The sequence below is a fragment of the Amblyomma americanum genome, chromosome 10, assembly GCF_052857255.1.
Source record: "Amblyomma americanum isolate KBUSLIRL-KWMA chromosome 10, ASM5285725v1, whole genome shotgun sequence".
In the NCBI taxonomy this organism is placed as follows: domain Eukaryota; kingdom Metazoa; phylum Arthropoda; class Arachnida; order Ixodida; family Ixodidae; genus Amblyomma; species Amblyomma americanum.
The window spans coordinates 57435890-57455202 of record NC_135506.1 but is presented as its reverse complement, the minus strand read 5'-3'; the positions used below and the strand labels follow the sequence as shown (position 1 = coordinate 57455202).

The window sequence follows — 19313 nt, the reverse complement described above, 5'->3', positions numbered from 1 at the left end:
CGGTGATCGAATTACTCACTTAATGCGCCAGGCAGCGTCGAACGCACGATGCCGGGACGACGACTGGCCGTTTCCCACTTCAGAGCAACGCTCTGCTGCCAGATAGTTTAAAACCATTCACTTGTATCAGAGAAATTAAATTTCTTATATCCGTTACACTCACCCCGCAACTCACCTCCATACACGTTTTCGAAAAGGAGCGGCTGATCACTCCGACGAGAAAGAGGTTTTTTAAAACAGCAGACTTAACCTGCGCATGAGTAGCAACGGAGTTCTTGTTCACGGACAACCTTCTCTCATTGTTTTTTTTTCTTGTTTAATCGCGGACTTCGGCTGTAGAGTGACACATGTTCATAAGCGAAAACATGCCGTTAAAGTTGGTGCCTTACAGCGGAGGAGACGGAAGAGAGCGGGGACTGTGAAGGATGTTGCTCCTCCCACCGTTTATCTATTTGCTACTGGGGGCTTAAAACTTAAACCCGCGCGCTAATGGGCGAGTTGATTTTTTATGATGGTGGCATAACAGCGCAATGGCACAAGGCTGTCCTCTTTGGCCTTGTGCCGTTGTGTTGTTACGCCACAATCACCCTTGAAACTTGTTCCTTGAGATCTGAACACATCTGCACGTTCCGCATATTGTATTTATGCTGTCCATACTGAGTCTCCAGGGAATAGCGGTCGTCACTGCTTCCGAAAGGACGAAAGATCTTTTGGAATGTAGAGTGTCTAGTACATCCGTCATTGCCTATCTTAAAAATCTAGAGGCCTATTCATCATCAGTAAACATTCAGGATAACTGTCGTGGCCTCACTTTCGTACCTGTACCAGGCGTACAAACCTTGTTTACACACCTCGAATTTAATTATTCTTGCAGTTTACTTAGGGAGAGTTTTAGAAAAGGCGTCAATTTTTCTTTAGAAAAATTCGAGTAATACTAGTTTTCATTAGATTTCAGGTTTCATTTAATAGAAAGTTGTGGGAAAATAATGACTGACAAAGTTTTCTACTCATAATATACCCCGTCCCATATACCTGACTTATGAATGTCACAGACAGCAGGCATAGCAGGAGCATCGCATGATTTTGCAAGCAGGACGTTGCGCGTATGTATCTGCGTTCCATATACGTACTTTCCTTGGACTGCACTGACATATCTCTTGTCTTCCAGCCGCGTACTAACCAACAGCGAGATGCAGTTCGCACAGTGATCTCACGCAGTGGTTGTTTTTTGCTGTTGTTCTTTACTAGAGAAGTGAGATAGATTTAGCGCATATCTTCTTTACTTGCGAATATGCAGTGTGATGTTCGATATAGCATGAAAGAGGATTTTGTGGATAGCTCAAACACATGCATTGAATCTTTGATGAGTTCAAATTGTGTCACATTCTCATTTTAAGTGGTTTGTCTTCATCGATATTAGGAATGCGCAGAATGGCGAACAGCCACTTTCAAGCATCAAGGTGACCTCAGCACTTTAATGTTTCGCTCGCGCGTAATTCTGAGAGTTCATTTTTAGGTTTGTATCTGTGAAGATGTATGATTTTGCGAACCGCTCGCTCTGCGCTGTGGACTGGTTCACATGCCTAGTTCTGCCTTTCTTAACCATTACCTACATGATTGTTTCATGGTAATACTCATGTGCAAATTACTGTATCCTGCCTTGAAGTACAGCCAAAAAACATTATTTTTTAGCCCCAGATAAAATTTTGTGTGAATTTATTCCTACATATAGATTCAACAGAGGCAGTATTCCTTTTTTACAGATTGTGTGTTTTATCTATTCGTAATCTAAGCTGCTACAGTCGACATACGCAACTGTAACTTATATCCTGACCATTTTGTACAACTCAGTTATGTTTATGAATATAATGCACGAAGCACAGACAAAACCCATTTATTTCACACAGCTTTATTATTAATCAACCTATTTTGCCAATACATATGTCAATCATTTGAGTTTGAGTGTATTAATCTTGCGGCTTTCTTTTAAAAGTACATGGCTAATATCGACATCTCAACACAATTCTTTGGCGTCGCACAATCGCAGACGATTTATCGCAGAAAAATTATTTTCACAACCGTGCCATACATAGCATTTAATTTTGGAACCATAAACGAAAACTTGCAGGACGGTGCTCGTAAAAGCAAGAAATCAACTCTGTTTCACTTCATTAGGAATATTTCTACACCTCCCGTTACCAAGCGAAAGGCAGTGATGGTGCTGACTGTGTGACTCCAGTATGAAATTTCTTACAACATTTGCAGACTAGCCAAAGCCAGACTTTTCAGCTGCAACTCTAAAAGACCAGGTAAAAGGCGATCATTGTTAAAGACGAATGAAGTTCGAGACCGCCTGTGCATTACGGCTTACTTTCCCAGCAAAATCATCACAAAATTTTTCTAATCGTTTTCTCCTCATCGAGATTATGCGTGACCTTAGACGTGTGCACCCATCAAACAATCGTTGTCCCACAAAAAAGCACAACACGGCACAGCTTTTCTGAGGGCAGGCTGAGAAGTTCGCAGCAGTGGGCCGCTTTAGCGGAATTGCGGCCAACACTGCAGCTCTGGCGACCCAGGGCAAGATCACGGACCACAGAGATCCATGCACATGCAGGCTGGTAAACTTGCTTCTTCTTTACATTTAGCAACGGGAAAATGTGATGTCTTCTTTCCTCTTGTACGACTCAACGTCAACACCGTTCTGCAGGGTATGCTGGTCCTTCGGTTCTCTTCCACTGCCTCGAAGCCTGCTAAAGGCGAGCCTGTCGAGCGCACTGGTCGGCGCTTCGCAGGCCACGTACGAGAAGTACGAAAGCACGACGCTCCAAATAAACACCGAGAAAAACAGGGAGACCTGAAAAGAGATGCACAAGACGGTGTTATGCGGACACGCGGGGGCTAATACTATTGTAGAAGTTTTGTCAAAAGTCGCTCTTGCCACATGTGCTACAAAAGACTGGGATGTTACTGCACAAAGACCCCAGAAAAACAGGCTGTAAAACGAGAGCTTTTCAGTTCTGTTCCGCATTAAATTTTTAGCCTCTAGCCGGATGAAAACGGCTTCTTTGAAGAAAGCAGAAAAAAATCTCATTTTGCTGCGTATTAGACGTCCAGGACCGTTGGGTGGACGCCAGCTATGCACGCTGCAATCCATTAATAGAGGTTAGTAAAGTGGTGACGAAGCTACAGGCAAAGCCTGAAGCTCGCGTACAGGGATGGGCAGTGGCAGCGGGAGTCGCCCAGACGGAATCCAGAGATGTATAGGTTCCCAAAGATAATAAACGTTGTTGGGTAGAATTTCGGGAGTTATGGGATCAGGGAACGCTAAACCTGTTGTAGTGTGCTGACAATTGAGACGTTTGAAATAGGAACTAGGGGGAGGGACTAGAAGGGAGTGATGTTCAGTGCTGGATCTTGTATAAATCCGTGCTTCACCTCGACGCTTATAATGCCACTGTATGACGTAGAGACAGCGTGAAGTCTGGTTAACGGTAGCGCTGGCGATACGCGTATGCTTCTTCTGCAGCTGCGGCACCACGTGCGGTAGGTGCTGGCAGACGGAAGCCGTTTAGTATACCATGCGGAAGTCGCTACTGACATCAGCGCCAACGCCTCTTAATGACGTCGAAAGCTGAATGGCTGGAGGCCTTTACCACTTGATGACGCATCCCGGAGATGTGAAAGGCTAATACGTATGTACCGCAGTCTTAGTTCTGGCGGAAGGTGAGCCACTTTAATGCCGAGAATGCAGGAAATATCTATTTGACACTCTTAGTGAAAATTGTTTGTCGCAGCATTGGCATTTCGCAGCGTCAGCGCGCTAATTTTCACTTTCACGAAAACACCCTCAAAAGCGCTATGCGGTGCATCAAGGCGTAGAAGAAGCGTTGAGGACTGCAAGTAAAGGACAAGGCCGCAAAAGGGCACTGGATGGTCGTCACAGTTTCGCACGCCCCATGGTTGCCTTCGAGCCATAGGAATCCATCACCACAATCAACCATTCTCACTGCGTGTAATCCACCTCACCAAATAAAGTAGATATAAGCTCGTGAGGAAAATGGTGACTGCCTCCGCAATTTTCTATGGCTTTCAATATAATGCTAACTACCAGATGTCTAGACTCTAACTCGTAATATGGCTGTGCTGTCTGATGAGGGGTCAGCGTTGCACGCTGCGACGTATGCACGTTTATGTGAAGATTACTCTCTCCCTGACTCGGTTCCAGGTGTCCTCGCTAGAGCGTTCACAATGAAAATCTCTAGAATTTACCTGATTGAAGTGTGACCAGAACACTCGCTCCCTAGATGCGAACAGCATGAGCTCGATGAACGGTAGATGGATAATGTAGATGCCGAACGACAGCTTGCTCAACGGCACAAAAACGTCGCAGGAGAGGAACCTAGCCACAAAGCCTGAAACATAAAACACACACACGTCGACTGCCCTTCAAACTGTCGACAAAAATATTAATAAGCCTACCGAAAACCTGGTGTTAACCGGTTGTACCATTTACACTTTGTAAACTAAACTTTTATCAAACTTAAACGTGCGCCTCAATGCGGCAGTGTTCAAGCAGTCTTACCTCCTCGGCCCGTGGAACAGGTCAGCGTGATCCACACTAGAGAGATCGACCATAGAAACTGGCTGCAAAATGCAGCCAGCAAACTTCCGACAACGGTGGTGGGTTGTGAGCTCGTGTACCAGGCTAGCTTCATGAAGACGCAGCACAACATGCCGCCCGCGGTCACGCTCCAGCCCACTATCTGTACGACCTGATGAAAAGAAATGGACGCCGAAAAGAATAATTAACAGAACTGAACGTAACACAGCAACTGAACATTATGTGATTAGTGTTGGCTCGTCAACTCCAAAAACGCCGAAATAATTTGAGTGCTTTGCAGCGGTGCCTATGGCCACCTGCCGCGGCCTTACTGGTGTTAACATGCCGACATGTGAACCTGTGCAAAAGTGACTCATGGCTACTAGTAGCACTGAAGTCTAGGCAGGAAAGACTTCTGCAGTAGCTCTTTCAGGAAAACAATAAAAGCGCTACACTAGAGGGTACACAAACGTAAGGTCACATGTAGAGAGCTGTATGCCATTTGGAGATCAGTAAGGTATCCTTTGTGTTTTATACAGATAAAACGGAGAACTCAAAGTGAACGTAAACGTCATAGAATACCCGCCGCAGTGGCTCAGTGGGTAGCGCTACTGATCCGGAGTTCCCGGGTTTGAACCCGACCGCGGCGGCTGCGTTTTTATGGAGGTAAAACGCTAAGGCTCCCGTGTGCTGTGTGATGTCAGTGCACTCTAAAGATCCCCAGGTGGTCGAAATTATTCCGGAGCCCTCCACTACGGCACCTCTTTCTTCCTTTCTCCTTTCATTCTCTCCTTTATCCCTTCCCTTACGGCGTGGTTCAGGTGTCCAACGATATATGGACAGATACTGCGCCATTTCCTTTCCCCCAAAATCAATTATTGTTATTATTATTAAACATCATAGAAAGCCCCATAGATTGCTGCTGTAAATTTGGTTCGTAAATTGTTTATTAATTTACAATTACTGTTGCCCCAACTCAGGCTATAGCTGGAGAAGGGACCATAACGAATGCAAAAGGCCAGGAAATTAAAGCGCACAAAAAGCGAAGAGTGCAGAAAATGCACCGCAAAAAATCAGCACACGGGTCCAACAAAGAATAGCAAGAAAACCTAAATGCTCCGTTGCGGATAACAAAATTATGAAAAATTACAAAATATCTAAAAAGCAAGAGTACTCATTATTAGAAATAGAACAAACGCAGCTGTTGTTTTACACAGTGCGCCGATATAGGGCTAAATGTTTTAACATTCTTTTGGTTTTGTTTTTATCAATAACAATAGTAATTGTTATTGATAATTGTTAATTGTTATTGTTATTGATAATTGTAATAGTATCAATAACAATAGTAATTGTTTTTATCAATAACAATAGTAACACTTCAGTTCACATAACGTTCCATCCAGCTCGCATAAGCTTTAGGCAGCCTGAGTGCGTAACTGGGCAGACCAGCGGAATTACGTATCATGAATCTTAGCAAACAACCAGTGCCAACGATAGATGTGGCATACAAAATAAAGACATGTATGAAAACATGTACATTTGGAATTTAATTAAAGACGGCCTCCTCGTTCGGCTGCAGCCCACCTTGGTCAACTTGCGCTCCCTGAAGTTCTCCATGATGAGGCAGGTGATACATCCGCTGAAGTAGCACATGCCATGACAGAAGGGCCATTGGTAATATTTATTGATGGTATTTAATGTTCCTCTGCAAAACAGAAAAAAAAGAACAGTATGTGCATTTATGATACCTAAAAAAATATGGATAGTTTTGCTATCACCTGAAATCCTCATCTACAGCTTCACAGTACTTTTTCTACGTCTTGCGCGCTTGTGCACTGAATTTCCGCAAGAGTGGTCAGAAGAGGATCTGAACGTCGCTCAATCAACTGCACTCCTATATGCTAGAAATTTTGTTAATTTTTATATTTATTAATGCGGAAATAAAAAAAATAACGTAACTTCTACCCCGTCAGAGCGCTAGCTGATTGAGAGACATAAGGATTCTGGTGGGCCATCTTAAATACTCCCAACAATAGTCAAATCATATTGTTTCAGAGTAAGAGTGCTATACCAGGTGTGTCAGCGAAGGTGATCACTAATTTTTAAAATTAGAGTTTTTGAGATAAAGCGAAGCTTTTTGCGGCTTAGTAATACCACCGCCGACTGGCGTCAAAAACGGGCGAATCATGTTAACCAAAAAATTGATCATCTAAATTCTAATAATTAACTTTTTAGGCATTACTGGCAAGCACCTGATATGAATTAGAGCTTTGTAGCTGACCGTTCGTGATAGCCATATCAGTTTTTAGAATTTTGAAAACGCGATTACCCTCGGTGCTGTTTGTTGCTCGACAAAATTTGGCTATTTCGACTAGTTACGTGCACTGGAGGGGATGCTTTGCCTTCATGCTATTTGATAGCGCAGGTATTCTTGCACGATGAAGCCAGATTTTGTCGTGCGACAGCGGTGAGTGTAATCGCGTTTTCGAAATTCTAAGAACTGGTATGGCTAGTACTAACGGCCGGCTATAAATCTCCAATTGCAATCAGGTGCCTAACTGCACTCAATCTAATTGCAATCAGGTAATATTTAAAAAGGTAAGTACGAGTATTTAGTTAATCACCTGACTAGTTAACATGAATCGCCTGTTTTTTGACGTCCGCCAACAGTGGTATTATTAAGCCGCAAAAAACATCTCTTTTCTTTAGAAAACCTCTTTTTAAAAATTAGTGATTACCTTTCCCGAAACACCTGGCAGATTCACGAAAGAGACGTTCCGCGAACCGCATTCCCAGTGCAGTACAGCCAATTTTCAGTAGAAGGTCGCGTTTAGAGCGCACTACTTTGCCATGCATGAAGAAGGCAGCTACTGCTGTCGCCCTGCCTCCCGCAGTGGCAGAAGACCTGCCATATTAAATGGGCAACACGATTCCGTTTGAGAATATTTTGAAGCATTTGCAACACTGTTAGCGACAGATATGTCATTCCTCCTCATTCCCAGAGAACTTAGTCGATTATTTCGAAATAGCGGTGAAGTTGACTCCATAATCAATAGCACCCCTCCCCCCCCCCCCCCCCCCATCCAAAAAAAATATGGCAACGTTATAGTTTGAAAGGATTCCAGCAGAAAAAAAAAAGCTTCCACAACAAAATTCGAAACCAACGCCAGTGCCAGTAGAGCAGTTTCTCGATACCTGAAAACAATAAAAAGCGCTGCTGCAAATTCTCGCCCTGTACAGCCGCCAGTGAAAAAGATTAGCACTAGTGACGTGCCACAGGAGGGGCAGATATCAACGCTCGGCTCTGCGGTTACGAACACGCCGATAACAAGTGTGCCAGATGTAACTTGTAAGGGTGGTCAAACGGGCTAGTCGGTAGTTCAAATTTGAAAAAAAAAAAACAGCGCACCTTAAGACAAGGACAAAGGAAGATATAACGACACAGCGCTGTGTCGTTATATCTTCCTTTGCCAGCTGCGCAACGCGATTTTCACCGCTCCGGTGGCGACATTGTGCTAATCGTATTTTACTCCCGACTATATACTATGATAGGTATATAGCATGTATAACGCCAATTTTATAGCCCTCGTAGTTGTTGGGTAAAAGCGCCGTGGTGTACCCTAGCCCACTGATTGTACGTCTTCTTTTCGAAGATAATAGTAAATCAGATTTTTTAAAATTAACTTTCCAAGTATCTTGCCTAGTATAGAATTGATTGCAAGAGGTCTTTATTTTGATGCCTTCTTTCCTGCTAGCGTTCGCTTTCATTATGAATATTACTCTTGATTTTCTCCAGTGTTTACGAAATTATCCAACTCTAAGGCATCCACTGATTACTGTTATAAAGAAAGACTAGTGCGCGTTACACAGCGTTTACATGAATTTCGTACAAATATTATCAGGACCAAGCGTCACTTTGGTTCTCATATGTTTCTCTATTTCGCCCAGGTCTCCATCGGTAAAAGGTACGTCGTTAGCCTCGGCCTCGCAATGTGCCGGTCTTTCTGTGCTCACTTCCTCACACCGTTCTCTCGTTGCCTCGTCTTCTGTTGCCCTTCGGCCTTCTTTCTGTTTTTATACTGTAACTTCTTCCAATGTTTCCGTTGGATAAAAGGAGTCAGGCATGTAGTGCATTGTCTCCTCTAAAGACACTGTTTGTTGCCCGTTGTTTTTAATCATGCTTCCAATTATCTGCATTGTCTTAAGTTTTGAACACGCTAATAATAGGGTCACGTAAAAGAGTCTTTTATCGCATTACAACCCATTTTGTTCGATTTTCTTTTTCGTCTCTGTTATCATCTTGTTGTAGGTTGTGTGTTCTTTATAATGTACCTCTTTGTATTTTTGCCTATCTTCGGCATTGGCCTTTTTGCGTCTCTTTCGCAATGCTCGGATTGTTTTCCTTTCTATCTCTAGACCTTAGTACCACCATGTGTTTAAGATATTCTTACCACATTTCATTTCTGTGTTGTGAGACTGCCTGGCGCTGAAGCCGACGAAAATTCGGGACCTGGCGGCAGTGGGACTCTTACCGGACAATCCGGATTCCTATATTGCCTGGACACAGGGTCCATATCATCGTTCACTTCTTGATTTCATCAGATCAGCCAACCTTTTTTATTTATTTAAGCATCGTACTCATCTCTAATTTCATAGTTTTTATGCCCTGAGGCAATAAACATCGCTTCAAAAAAATAGTTCTTGTTATGATTGTCATATAGGACCTGTATCTTTCCATGCAATGTCAGCGATACCGATGGACATTCCAAAAGACACTTACTGTGGTGTGGCCCCAGGAATGATCACGAATGGCTGGATCTCCGGACGGCTGGCCAGTGTCCACGCAGCGACTGCATAGCTGAGCAGTGCCAGCAGGACGCACGCTCCCAACGCCAGCGTTCTCCGGCTGAGCAAAAGTATTGCGCGATGCATAAAAATGTAGGAGAACTTTCAGACCTAGTCGTTTAAGGATTGACATCATTCACGTCTCATTACAGCGTACATTTCGTTTTCTTTTCTAAAGCACTGCCACTAGCGTTACTATTGCTAAGGAATCAGTGTCTTTCCATCACTCACTACTGTTGCTCGTATTGAGGCTCATTAGCGCTGCAGCGCTAATAAGAGTTACAGTTCAGAAAGTGCGCTGTTCTTTTTTATGTGTGTCGTCCGCTTCGTCTTCCCTTGCCTCCGTCTCCGAGCACGGGACAGCGAACCAGTTTAGTTACATTTCTCCTTGGACATTTCAGAATGATGAGAAAAGTAATAAATGGGGCTATCTTCTGTTTTTCAATCAAATGTGCACATTTCGTGACAGTAACAGGGGGACGCGATGTGTGCACAAGAAAGATACGGGTGCTGCGGGGACGCACACACTTTTATTTTTTTTTAATATCAGAGAGCTTTTAACCGCTTGCAACCCGCACCTTTTTGTTTACAAAAACCACCACGCTATGAAAGTAGTGCCAGTTATATCATTTTGTAAAAAACTGGAATTGCCAATCGAAATATCTGATCGAATATGCAGTAAACTTACACAGGTCTATGTGTACAGCAGCAAATTTTAAGCGTGTCGGTACGCCCTGTCATCCACATACTTAACGGGTTTGTGACGCGCCCTCTGCCCTGAGTCATACACCATAGCAACAAAATCCATTTCCATGGGAGTAGAGGCGACACAAAGTGGGTGGGGCGGTGCTGACCGTACTGGGCGCACCGTTGAGAGAGGGTGCAGCTGCAGGCCGCGGTTTAGCCGCGCCGAAGATGCTGTGTTAGGCACAGTAGCACCGCAAAAACACACACGCACACAAAAGAAAAAGAACTAGACACCGAGACACAGACGCTGTGCGTGTCTCTCGGTGTCTAGTTCTTCTTCTTGTGCGTGTTTTTTTTTGTTGCGCTGCTACTATGCCATGACAAGTAAGCAATGCACCCAAGTGCTTGTTTTACTGAAGATGCTGCGCTTTTCATCGAGCCTTTTTGTTTCAGGCAGCGATGGAAACGAGCAGCAGTGTAAGAGGGCATAATGGTGAGAAATTATTTAGTGAAGAGGTGAGAAGGAACGGGATGCGTCTCACTGAGTACATTATAGCTGATCCGACAGTCATACTGCTACAAAAAATGGACATGAAAGCCGTTCTACTTGCGCGCGAGATTAAGGCGGTCTCGAACGATGAGCTGCAAGTTAAATGAAAAGTTAGCAGTTTTTCACATCTCGCAATATTGCGCCTTGAAAGTGGGCTGGCACAATCACAGATTTTGATGACGCCATCAGCAGCTTTGCTGCCGTCAAAACCAGTAATGTGAAATGTTTTATGTTGGGGTACTTTTTGCTTGCTTTGTAAAGTCTCTACTTAATATTTCCGTTTTCATAGCATTGTAGCGTTTCTTTTTATCTTTACTAAGTTCAAATCAGGAGCTTTTTTATGGGTTCCTGATGCTCTCTAACTATTCGTACATTATTTAGGCCCGGATTACTGTAATTGATTTTTTATTACATACTTGATTTGGGCGCTCAGAGAACATTTATACTGCATGACTAATTTTTTCTCTTGTCTAGGTCTTCTAAATGAAATTTAGTCGTTTTCAAGTATGAATGCAAAATTCTTTCACTAGTTGCTTTTCTTTTCCTTAGCCATTCCTTCAGGAATAGCCTAAATTTTTACGATCTGTTGGAGTAGACTAGGCCTCTCGATTGCGACCACACTTCAATAAGGCCACGTTATAATTCACTCTTCGTTCAAAAATGCTTTCTGTGCTAATCGTACCAAAATTGTTACGCAGAAAAGCGTTCCAAACGTATATATTGTATTTGGCCTGATCTACTATCGTCCGAGCGACTACAGAGTTCCTTTTCGAATTGCAAGACAGTGCAGTGCTCGATATTAGGACTTGATCTGAAACGTCGGTGAAAACGATGTTACAAAAATAAAATTAAACAAAGAATCGCTTCTAGGTACTCACCAATGTGTTCTTCAGAGATTACGCCGAAAAAAGGAGCGACAATTCTGAGAGACACTTCCTGCAATGTTCTTTCTTCGCTAGGAATACCTTAAATCAATGGCGAGTACAAGGATATCAATCAATAAGTCGCCTCAAGTCCAGTTTCCTTGGGCAAAAATTTTGAAAATTTTAAAATTGTAAGACACTGGTACGGATAGATTGAAGGTGAGAGTCCCTTATTCTGATATGCAGCCAATTTTTCCTTTTACAGTGTTTCCATCGACCTCACAGAACAGTTAAGACTGCCATAAAAACCAATGGGGGACGCTTTAGACGATAGCAGAACCGTTAATAGCAATATAATGAAAAGCCTACGGGAGGTGTGCTGATATAGTGATTGTTGTAGTGAAATCTTACATTATATGGGAAAATTGCGTTCATAAACGGTTTCCCGCTCAAAAATGCTTTTGTCCAGAATTGTTGGGCATGACTGCACAGAGGTGAACTTCCTAAATCTATACGCAATGCTATGAGGGCCAGCGTAGCGGAGGACTTCGGATTAATTTTGACCCGCTCGGACCGACTGCAGTGCAAATGTAACTGCACCCCAGAAATGGCCGTGTTTGCTTCAGCCGCATCAGGGACGCGATCCCACGACCTCGGCTTCGAAGCTGCAGGCCACAGACATTCACTTACCCGGCAGTAACATAACAGTGCTCGTTTTGGTTAATATTACATGTTGCTTGAATTCATAACGTTTGTGCAAAGACAGGCAGCTTATTCGGCAATTCTGGAGTCGCTTGGTTAGTTAACAACAGGCGTGAGCGGCACACACACTTTCAGGTATTAATGATTTTATACCCCTAATTACTCGAATTTACAAGATAAAAATTCACCTCTTGAGTAGCAGCAAAGTAGGAAGGGCGACTACGAAGAGCTGAAAGTCCGCCGAGAGAAACCATATGTGGCCAAGCAGGACCTGTCATTGGAAAAAAAAAAGTCTGTTCTTGACGCTACTCCGGCACTCAAGCAGTCGAGAGTATGCGCTCTAAACACGGCTAAATCAGAAGTCACAAACTTCATTATGCGATCTTTGCCAACCTCCTGCTCTTTTCCTGAAAACACAGGAACGAATCCAGCGCTCGACAGAGTGCAGAGGCTTCTTGGCAGAAACATTTACGCATGTTTTATTACTCGGATTTTTAAAACTATCATCTTAATCATTAGGAGGGATGGTGATGACATTGCAGTGCCATGTGGCGAAATAGTGAGCAGACCTTGTATCCAACACACCGGTGTCCCTCTGCGCCAAAGATGTCTAGCAAGTCATGCATTATGGAGAACGAAAACTATTAAAGAAGCGCTCCTCTTTCGGTTATATCAAATGTTATTGCTTCGTATTTATATAAAAATGGTCCCTTTTTTTAAATAAAACGTGAGTTTTACCCCACTTTCAATTTCTCCGCATTCTCTCGTAAACATTATTGATGGTAGGGTATCTGCGGCCAAAAAGCGCCGTGGAAAAAGATATTTTCGTTTGCACAAGTTGGGGTCAAAGACTTATTTACCAAGCATTGCACCCTGTTTAAGCCGAGCACCAGGCCAGGGGAGGCATGTACTCATTTTTACACCAGTGGGTACCAGGCGGCAGTGGGAATCGAAACTCCCCACCTCCCGCATGCGAGACGGGCGCTTAAGCACTATAAGCCTCCGCTGCTGTCGGTCGAGAACATTATTTTAATAGGGCCAAATTGGCGATTGATCCCCCAATTGTAGTGAAGCAAACACATTGAGTGGGCAAGGATAGGGTAGAATGAGCACTGCAATAGCCACTAAATTGTGTGCTGACCGCTACATCAGAACGTTCCTGCCAATGAAAGCGGGTCGAAGAAGAACCTTTCAGAAGTGCGAGGCGAGGTGAGAGCAGTGAATTGCAGTAGATTACGCAGACAATACACTTGGACGCACTTTCCGACCGGCGAAGAAATGCACGAATGACGCTGGAAACGTAACCTCGCAAGCAGCGCCAATATCTGACGCAGAGGGTGACACGGTCGACTCTTTCGCCACAGAAAACGCCGCAAAATTTATCTAACCACGGGCAAAGCATTTTGGTGAATCTTGTAAAACGTTTCCAGTTTTAATCTATCTCCCCTTTGTCTGAACGCGGATAAGTCTACGAATTACAGCACAGTATTCAAACTTCGCCGGTAACGCGAAGCAGGCCCTACACCGTGGGCATGTATACTGTGGGGTATGCTGTGACTGTGCAATATCTTCAGTTTACAGTGGCAGCTTTTGGTGGCACGTTGTGTTATATCTTCGTCGGTGTTGAAGCCCGTGCATGCTGCGCGCCGTTTTCTGCCCTTCCCTGCCGTTGCCTGTTTCGCTTAGTCCGCCTGTCATATCGATGATGGGTGGCCCGTTAGGAATCTTCAGCTTAGCGTGTACCACCACCACTGCCGCTTACCGCGTACCGTGGGACGCCGCCAATGAGCATGTTTTTCTGTTTTCGCAGTGCGCCCGCAACTGGCCGGCCCTTGGCGCCCTCATAGCGATTTCCGCATGTGCATTGAGAGAGAGCGGGGGGCAGAAGGTGGTAACGAGCTTGGTACAAGCTATGCAAGAGGTATACATTTTCCTGTACTTGGCGCCCGACATGATGAGTGCTGCGAGGGGAGTGACATGCCTTAATGACCGGAGTGGAGCGCAATGGAAGCGTTTCGGAAGCGTGGAGCGCTAATTTAGGTAGGCAAAACGCACTTCTGATATGCGCCACGGGTCATCATCAATCAACTGTATATGAGACACTCAAAAAAAGATTACTTATTAGGAAATGAAAGGTACGGTGCTGCTTAACTTCTTTGTGGACACCAGGGGCTGTATTCCATAAGCTGTCCAATCTCCGTTTTTCGTTTTGTGTCAATCCGGTCCTCTGTCAGTGACCACTCGAATATACACGCGGTTTTCAAGCGTCTGGGACAAGCGACCCAGCCAATGGGTGATTGGCGACCGGACTTCACCATTGGCTGCATATTGCAGCCAGTGGCAGCCAGCGACGATTTCCGTAGCCTGCTATTGACAGAGCGCTCACTATCAAGACCCTTATAAAAATGGTCTATAGGCTGTCTATTGACTTCTTATAGACTCTATTGCTTTCCCATAGATATTTGCTTTTCTTTATTCTTAGTCTGTAGACTGTCCATAGAAAAGAGTCTTGTAAACGTGTTTGGGCAAAAATCAATAGATTGCTTGTGACTGTCTATAGGATTTGTATTGCCTATGGGTTATTCTATAGGATTTCTCTGTAGAAAGACTATAGACTTTACGCGCAAAGGTATATGGAGTCTATAGACTGTGCAAAGAAATTTTTGCATGCTGCGGTGCACGTCATCATTGGCTGCACATTGCATACAGTTTCAGCCAATGGTGAGGTCCGGTCGACGCCCGCCCAACGGCCTGGTCGCTCTCCGCAGACGCCTGAAAGCTGCGGGTATATCTGAGCGACCATTGACAGAGGACCGAATGGTCGCGAAATCTACAGCAGAAAATGTACAGCTTATAGGAAACGGCCCCTAAGCCGCGCCATGAGGGAAGGGAGAAGGGTGGGAGCGAAAGAGAAAAGAGAGAAAGGTGCCATAGTGGAAGCCTCCGGAAAAATTTCGACCACCTGTGGATCTTAGCGGGCACTGACATAGCACAGCACACGGTGAAGTCAGCAATCACATGGGGCAATGAACAAAAGGAACAAACTCAAGAACTCAAACGATTGCGCGGGGCGCCCTTTTCTATCACCCATGGCACATCAGGTCTTGTACAAGAACCGTATCTCCGCATCAAATAGTGTGATAGAGGGTTGGCTGATGCACGCGCTTATTTTTTTCCTCGTGAAAAACGCTTCGATAATCTCTCCGGTACGCTGGTCGAGGTGCCGTTACAGTACTTCGGTTCTCTCAAATATCGTCTGACAATTCTTTTTATCTGCGCACTGAGCGCAATGTTTAGAACATGAAAAAGCATCGTCCGATGTATCTAAACATTGCGCTCAGCGCGGAGATAAAAACAATAGTAAGGTGATATTTGAAAAAACAGAGGTACTGTACCGGCACCGCGACCAGCGTACCAGAGAGATTATAGAAGCGTTTTTCACAAAGGAAAAAAAATAAGCCCCTGCATCAGCCAACCCTCTATCGCATTATTTGATGCGAAGATACGGTTCTTGGACAACACCTGATGCGCCATGGGTCATAGAAAAGGGCGCCGCCCCGCGCAATCTTTTGAGTTATTGAGTTTGTTCCGTGTGTTGATTGCCTTATGTCATTGCTGATTTCGCCGTTTTGTTGGTCGCTTTTATGTATATGTTGTCCTCCTGAATAAAATTTTTGTTGTAAAACATTGCTGCTGCTGCTGCTGAGTCTTCTTCTTCTACTTCTTCTTCTTCTTTTTCTTCTTTTTCTTTTTCTTCTTCTTCCTCTTTTTCTTTTTCTTTCTCTTTTTCTTTTTCTTTCTCTTCTTCTTCTTCTTCTTCTTCTTCTTCTTCGTCTTCGCCTTCGTCTTCTTCTTCGTCGTCGTCTTCTTCTTCTTCTTCTTCTTCTCCTTCTTCTTCTTCTTCTTCTTAGTAACCATGGCACATACCCACGCAGGGGGATGGCCAAGGTTCAGTAGATAATCCCAATGTGGTATTACCACTTGTGCTGTGCACCTCTTCTTCGTCCATTGCCTCGGTTCACGCTGAATTTTTCTTTTAGAATTAAAAGTATTACAAGTTTTGGCGGACAACGGAAATCCGATGAGCGCTCGCGCTGTGCTGTGCTGCGCAGAAGACGACGATGAGGAGCGCTCGCGCTAAGGAAATCTCTGATCTGAGGAAAAATTCTTGAGGATTGGCAGACGGTAGAAGTTCTGTTTATTCCGAAACCCGGTAAAGAGATCGGTATCAATAATTTGAGACCAATATCGCTAACGTCGTGCACCGGCAAGTGGATTGAAAAGTTATATTTTGTTTAGTGGCGACCAGCCGAAGAATGAGGCGAGAAGAACAATGGCAGTAAGATGATTTTAGTGGCTGCTGGCCTAGCGTGAGCGCTCCGTCCCGCGCCATTGCCAACTTCGTCGTCTTCGTGACACTACCCGGCACTGCCGAGCGATCGTCCTATTTTGTGTGAGGTGCGGAGTTCATCCCTATCCTGGTCCTGGAGCTTCGGCGTCCTTAGTTAGCCTTGGTCGTCGGCCATCAGTTCATGGCCTGCGTCGCTCGGCCATGCCCCAGACTTTCAGACCCGAACCGATCTCGCCGTTGTTCCCCCTCGCCCCGTCCCCCGCCCAGACCACTCAACACGACGAACTGGACCCGACGCAAGGACCTGACCTACCGACCCCACCGACCCGAGACGCCGCTTACATCTGAAGACACCGTTCCTCTGCCCAGGCCATTCAGCGCATCCTGGGGGCTCGACCGTCGTCTCCTGGCGACCTGTTGCCCGGAAGCTTCGTGGACCAGGAATCATTCAGCCATCTCATTCATTTTGGCCGCCAGCACCTCACCACTTTCTCGTTCCTGTCCAACCATCCGCTTAAGCCCGTGACCACTTCGTACGTCTCTTTGTCACCGATCGGGACGATCACTCGATGGCCCCGGGTAGCGTGATGAAGAAGACGACGAACTGCGCAGTGGGGCGGGCGGATGGCTCGCGCTAAGCTAGCGGCCATTAAATCACCTCATTGCCATCGATCATCGCGTCACTTTGTTCGGCTGGCCTGCCACCACGTGACAATATAAAAGAACTTACAGACATTTAGATAAAAGTGGCATCTTACCCAACACGATGTTCGGGGTCAGACCAAACCTTTCGACTCAAGATGTACTTTTACCGTTAAAAGAAGAGATAATCAACAAATTTTGAGGCTATCCGACAAGAGAATTTCTAGCATTAGGCCTAAAAGGTGCATTTGACAATGTCAAACATGATATCATACTCAAAAATTTACATGACTGTAATTGTGATGTAAGGACGTATAATTATATCAAATCTTTTCGCTCGAACCGAAGACTTAAGTTCAATGTCGGAGAAGTAAAGTCGGAGTTCGCGCGGCTGGGAACTAGGGGCAGTGCTTTCCCCTTTGCTCTTCTACATTGCACTTTTAGGACTAGAGAGTAGGTTGGACAGCATATAGGGTGTCAGGCACGCAGTGTATGCTGACGACATTACGATTTGGACCTCCGGAGGGTCAATTGGGAGCATGCTGGAAAGACTACAATGTGCGTAGGATACTGTGAAAGAATACGCTAATAGCTGTGGACTTCAATGTGCACCCAATAAATCGCACTTACTAATCGTTAGGAAGAAATGAGACTCTGACCCTGCTGTAGTATTTGTGGGGGGAGCGCGAATTGAAGAGGTGCCACTTGCGGAAACCTTAGGTCTCTTAGTAAACGGCAAGGGCAACAACGCGGAAGTGCTTAGGTGTTTGGAGGGAACAATTGAGCAACTGGCGAGTATGATTAGTGTGATATCAAACTACAAGAAAGAGAAACTATAAAGTTAATACACGATTTTATGGTGAGCAAGATAGCTTACAAAGCACCTTATCTTAAATGAAAGAAAAGTGAGAACAACAAGCTGGACGTTATAATACGCAAAGTATATAAAATAGCACTTGGTATCCCGGTCAACGCAGCAACAGAAAGATTACTGCACATGGGGATTCACGATAGTGGATGAAATTACTCAAGGCCATTCGGTATCGCAGAGGATACGACGGTCAGGAAGCAGGACAGGAAGGGACGTACTCGATATACTAGGGTTCCCATGCATTTCGTCTACGGAGGAAAGAGAGGACTTGGGTGATCTACTTAGGAGCAAGATGGAGGTTCAGCCCATTCGGAAAAATATGCACCCCGAATAGCATAAGAAAAGAAGGAAGGCTAGGGCGAACGCCACGAGGAGAACATGGGGCGCGATGGAAGAGGCAATTTACGTGAACGCGGCAGGACCGGTGAACGGGATATAAACGATAGCATTGCATGGATGCGCAAGAGAAATTAGTTAATGGGTCATCAATTCGATTCCAGGGAATCAGCCAGGCTGAGGAAGCGGCGATAACTTTGGCAATGGTTTCCAGGAACGTCTCGGGTGCAATTACGGACTCCAAGACTGCATGTCGTAAGTATACAAGAAGAAGGATTGGTAAACATGCAAACTGAATACTCAGAACTATAGAAGAAACAGAGTTTAAATCCAGAGTCATATGGGCTCCACGACACTCTGGGGATGCTGGAAATGAAGACGCTCACACCGCTGCCCGCACGCTATTACCCCGGCTCCCTCAACATTCGAAGGGATATAATTATTTTGAACCACAATGAAGCAACAGGGATTTACTCAAATATTTCAGAAAAAATGGGAAAGTATGCGCTTAACCACACCAGGATCTAAACAGGAAGTAAGAGGTCATTTTAAAGAAATTGCAGTCGAATACTTATAAAAATCCTGGGAAATTCAGCTATATGCTTACAAATTCGTACGATCCGCATTGCGCCTTCAGCGGTGAAGTGGCTGACTTATACCATATGGCATGGGCATGCCACAAAAACCCAGCTATACCAAGAGTCAATAACCCCACAACTGAAGACTGGGAGGTGTTGCGGTTCATATCACATTCGGACGGCCAGCTTTCGCTGGTGAACCGGGGAAGAGCGGCTGCAAAAGCAAATGGGCTCCTGGAATGATGGCCCACTCGAACATTCTATGCATTAAACGTTTTTTACCTC

At 44.8% G+C, this 19313-nt stretch overlaps 1 protein-coding gene across 2 annotated transcripts in view; it reads right to left on the bottom strand.

Annotated features, from left to right (window-relative positions):
- Window positions 1-1386: 1386 nt before the first annotated feature.
- LOC144107806 (nose resistant to fluoxetine protein 6-like) overlaps window positions 1387-19313 on the bottom strand; it is a 69611-nt gene continuing 51684 nt past the window's right edge. The window contains exons 10-15 of one of the 2 annotated variants that reach the window (XM_077640999.1): window positions 12439-12521; window positions 9384-9509; window positions 6188-6308; window positions 4586-4775; window positions 4273-4415; window positions 1387-2857 (exon numbers count right to left, since the gene is read on the bottom strand). In XM_077640999.1, the coding sequence (XP_077497125.1) occupies window positions 2645-2857; window positions 4273-4415; window positions 4586-4775; window positions 6188-6308; window positions 9384-9509; window positions 12439-12521 (876 nt within the window). In that variant the 3' untranslated portion in view covers window positions 1387-2644. The remainder of the gene's footprint in view (window positions 2858-4272; window positions 4416-4585; window positions 4776-6187; window positions 6309-9383; window positions 9510-12438; window positions 12522-19313) is intronic. The other variant, XM_077641000.1, reaches the window with a different exon arrangement.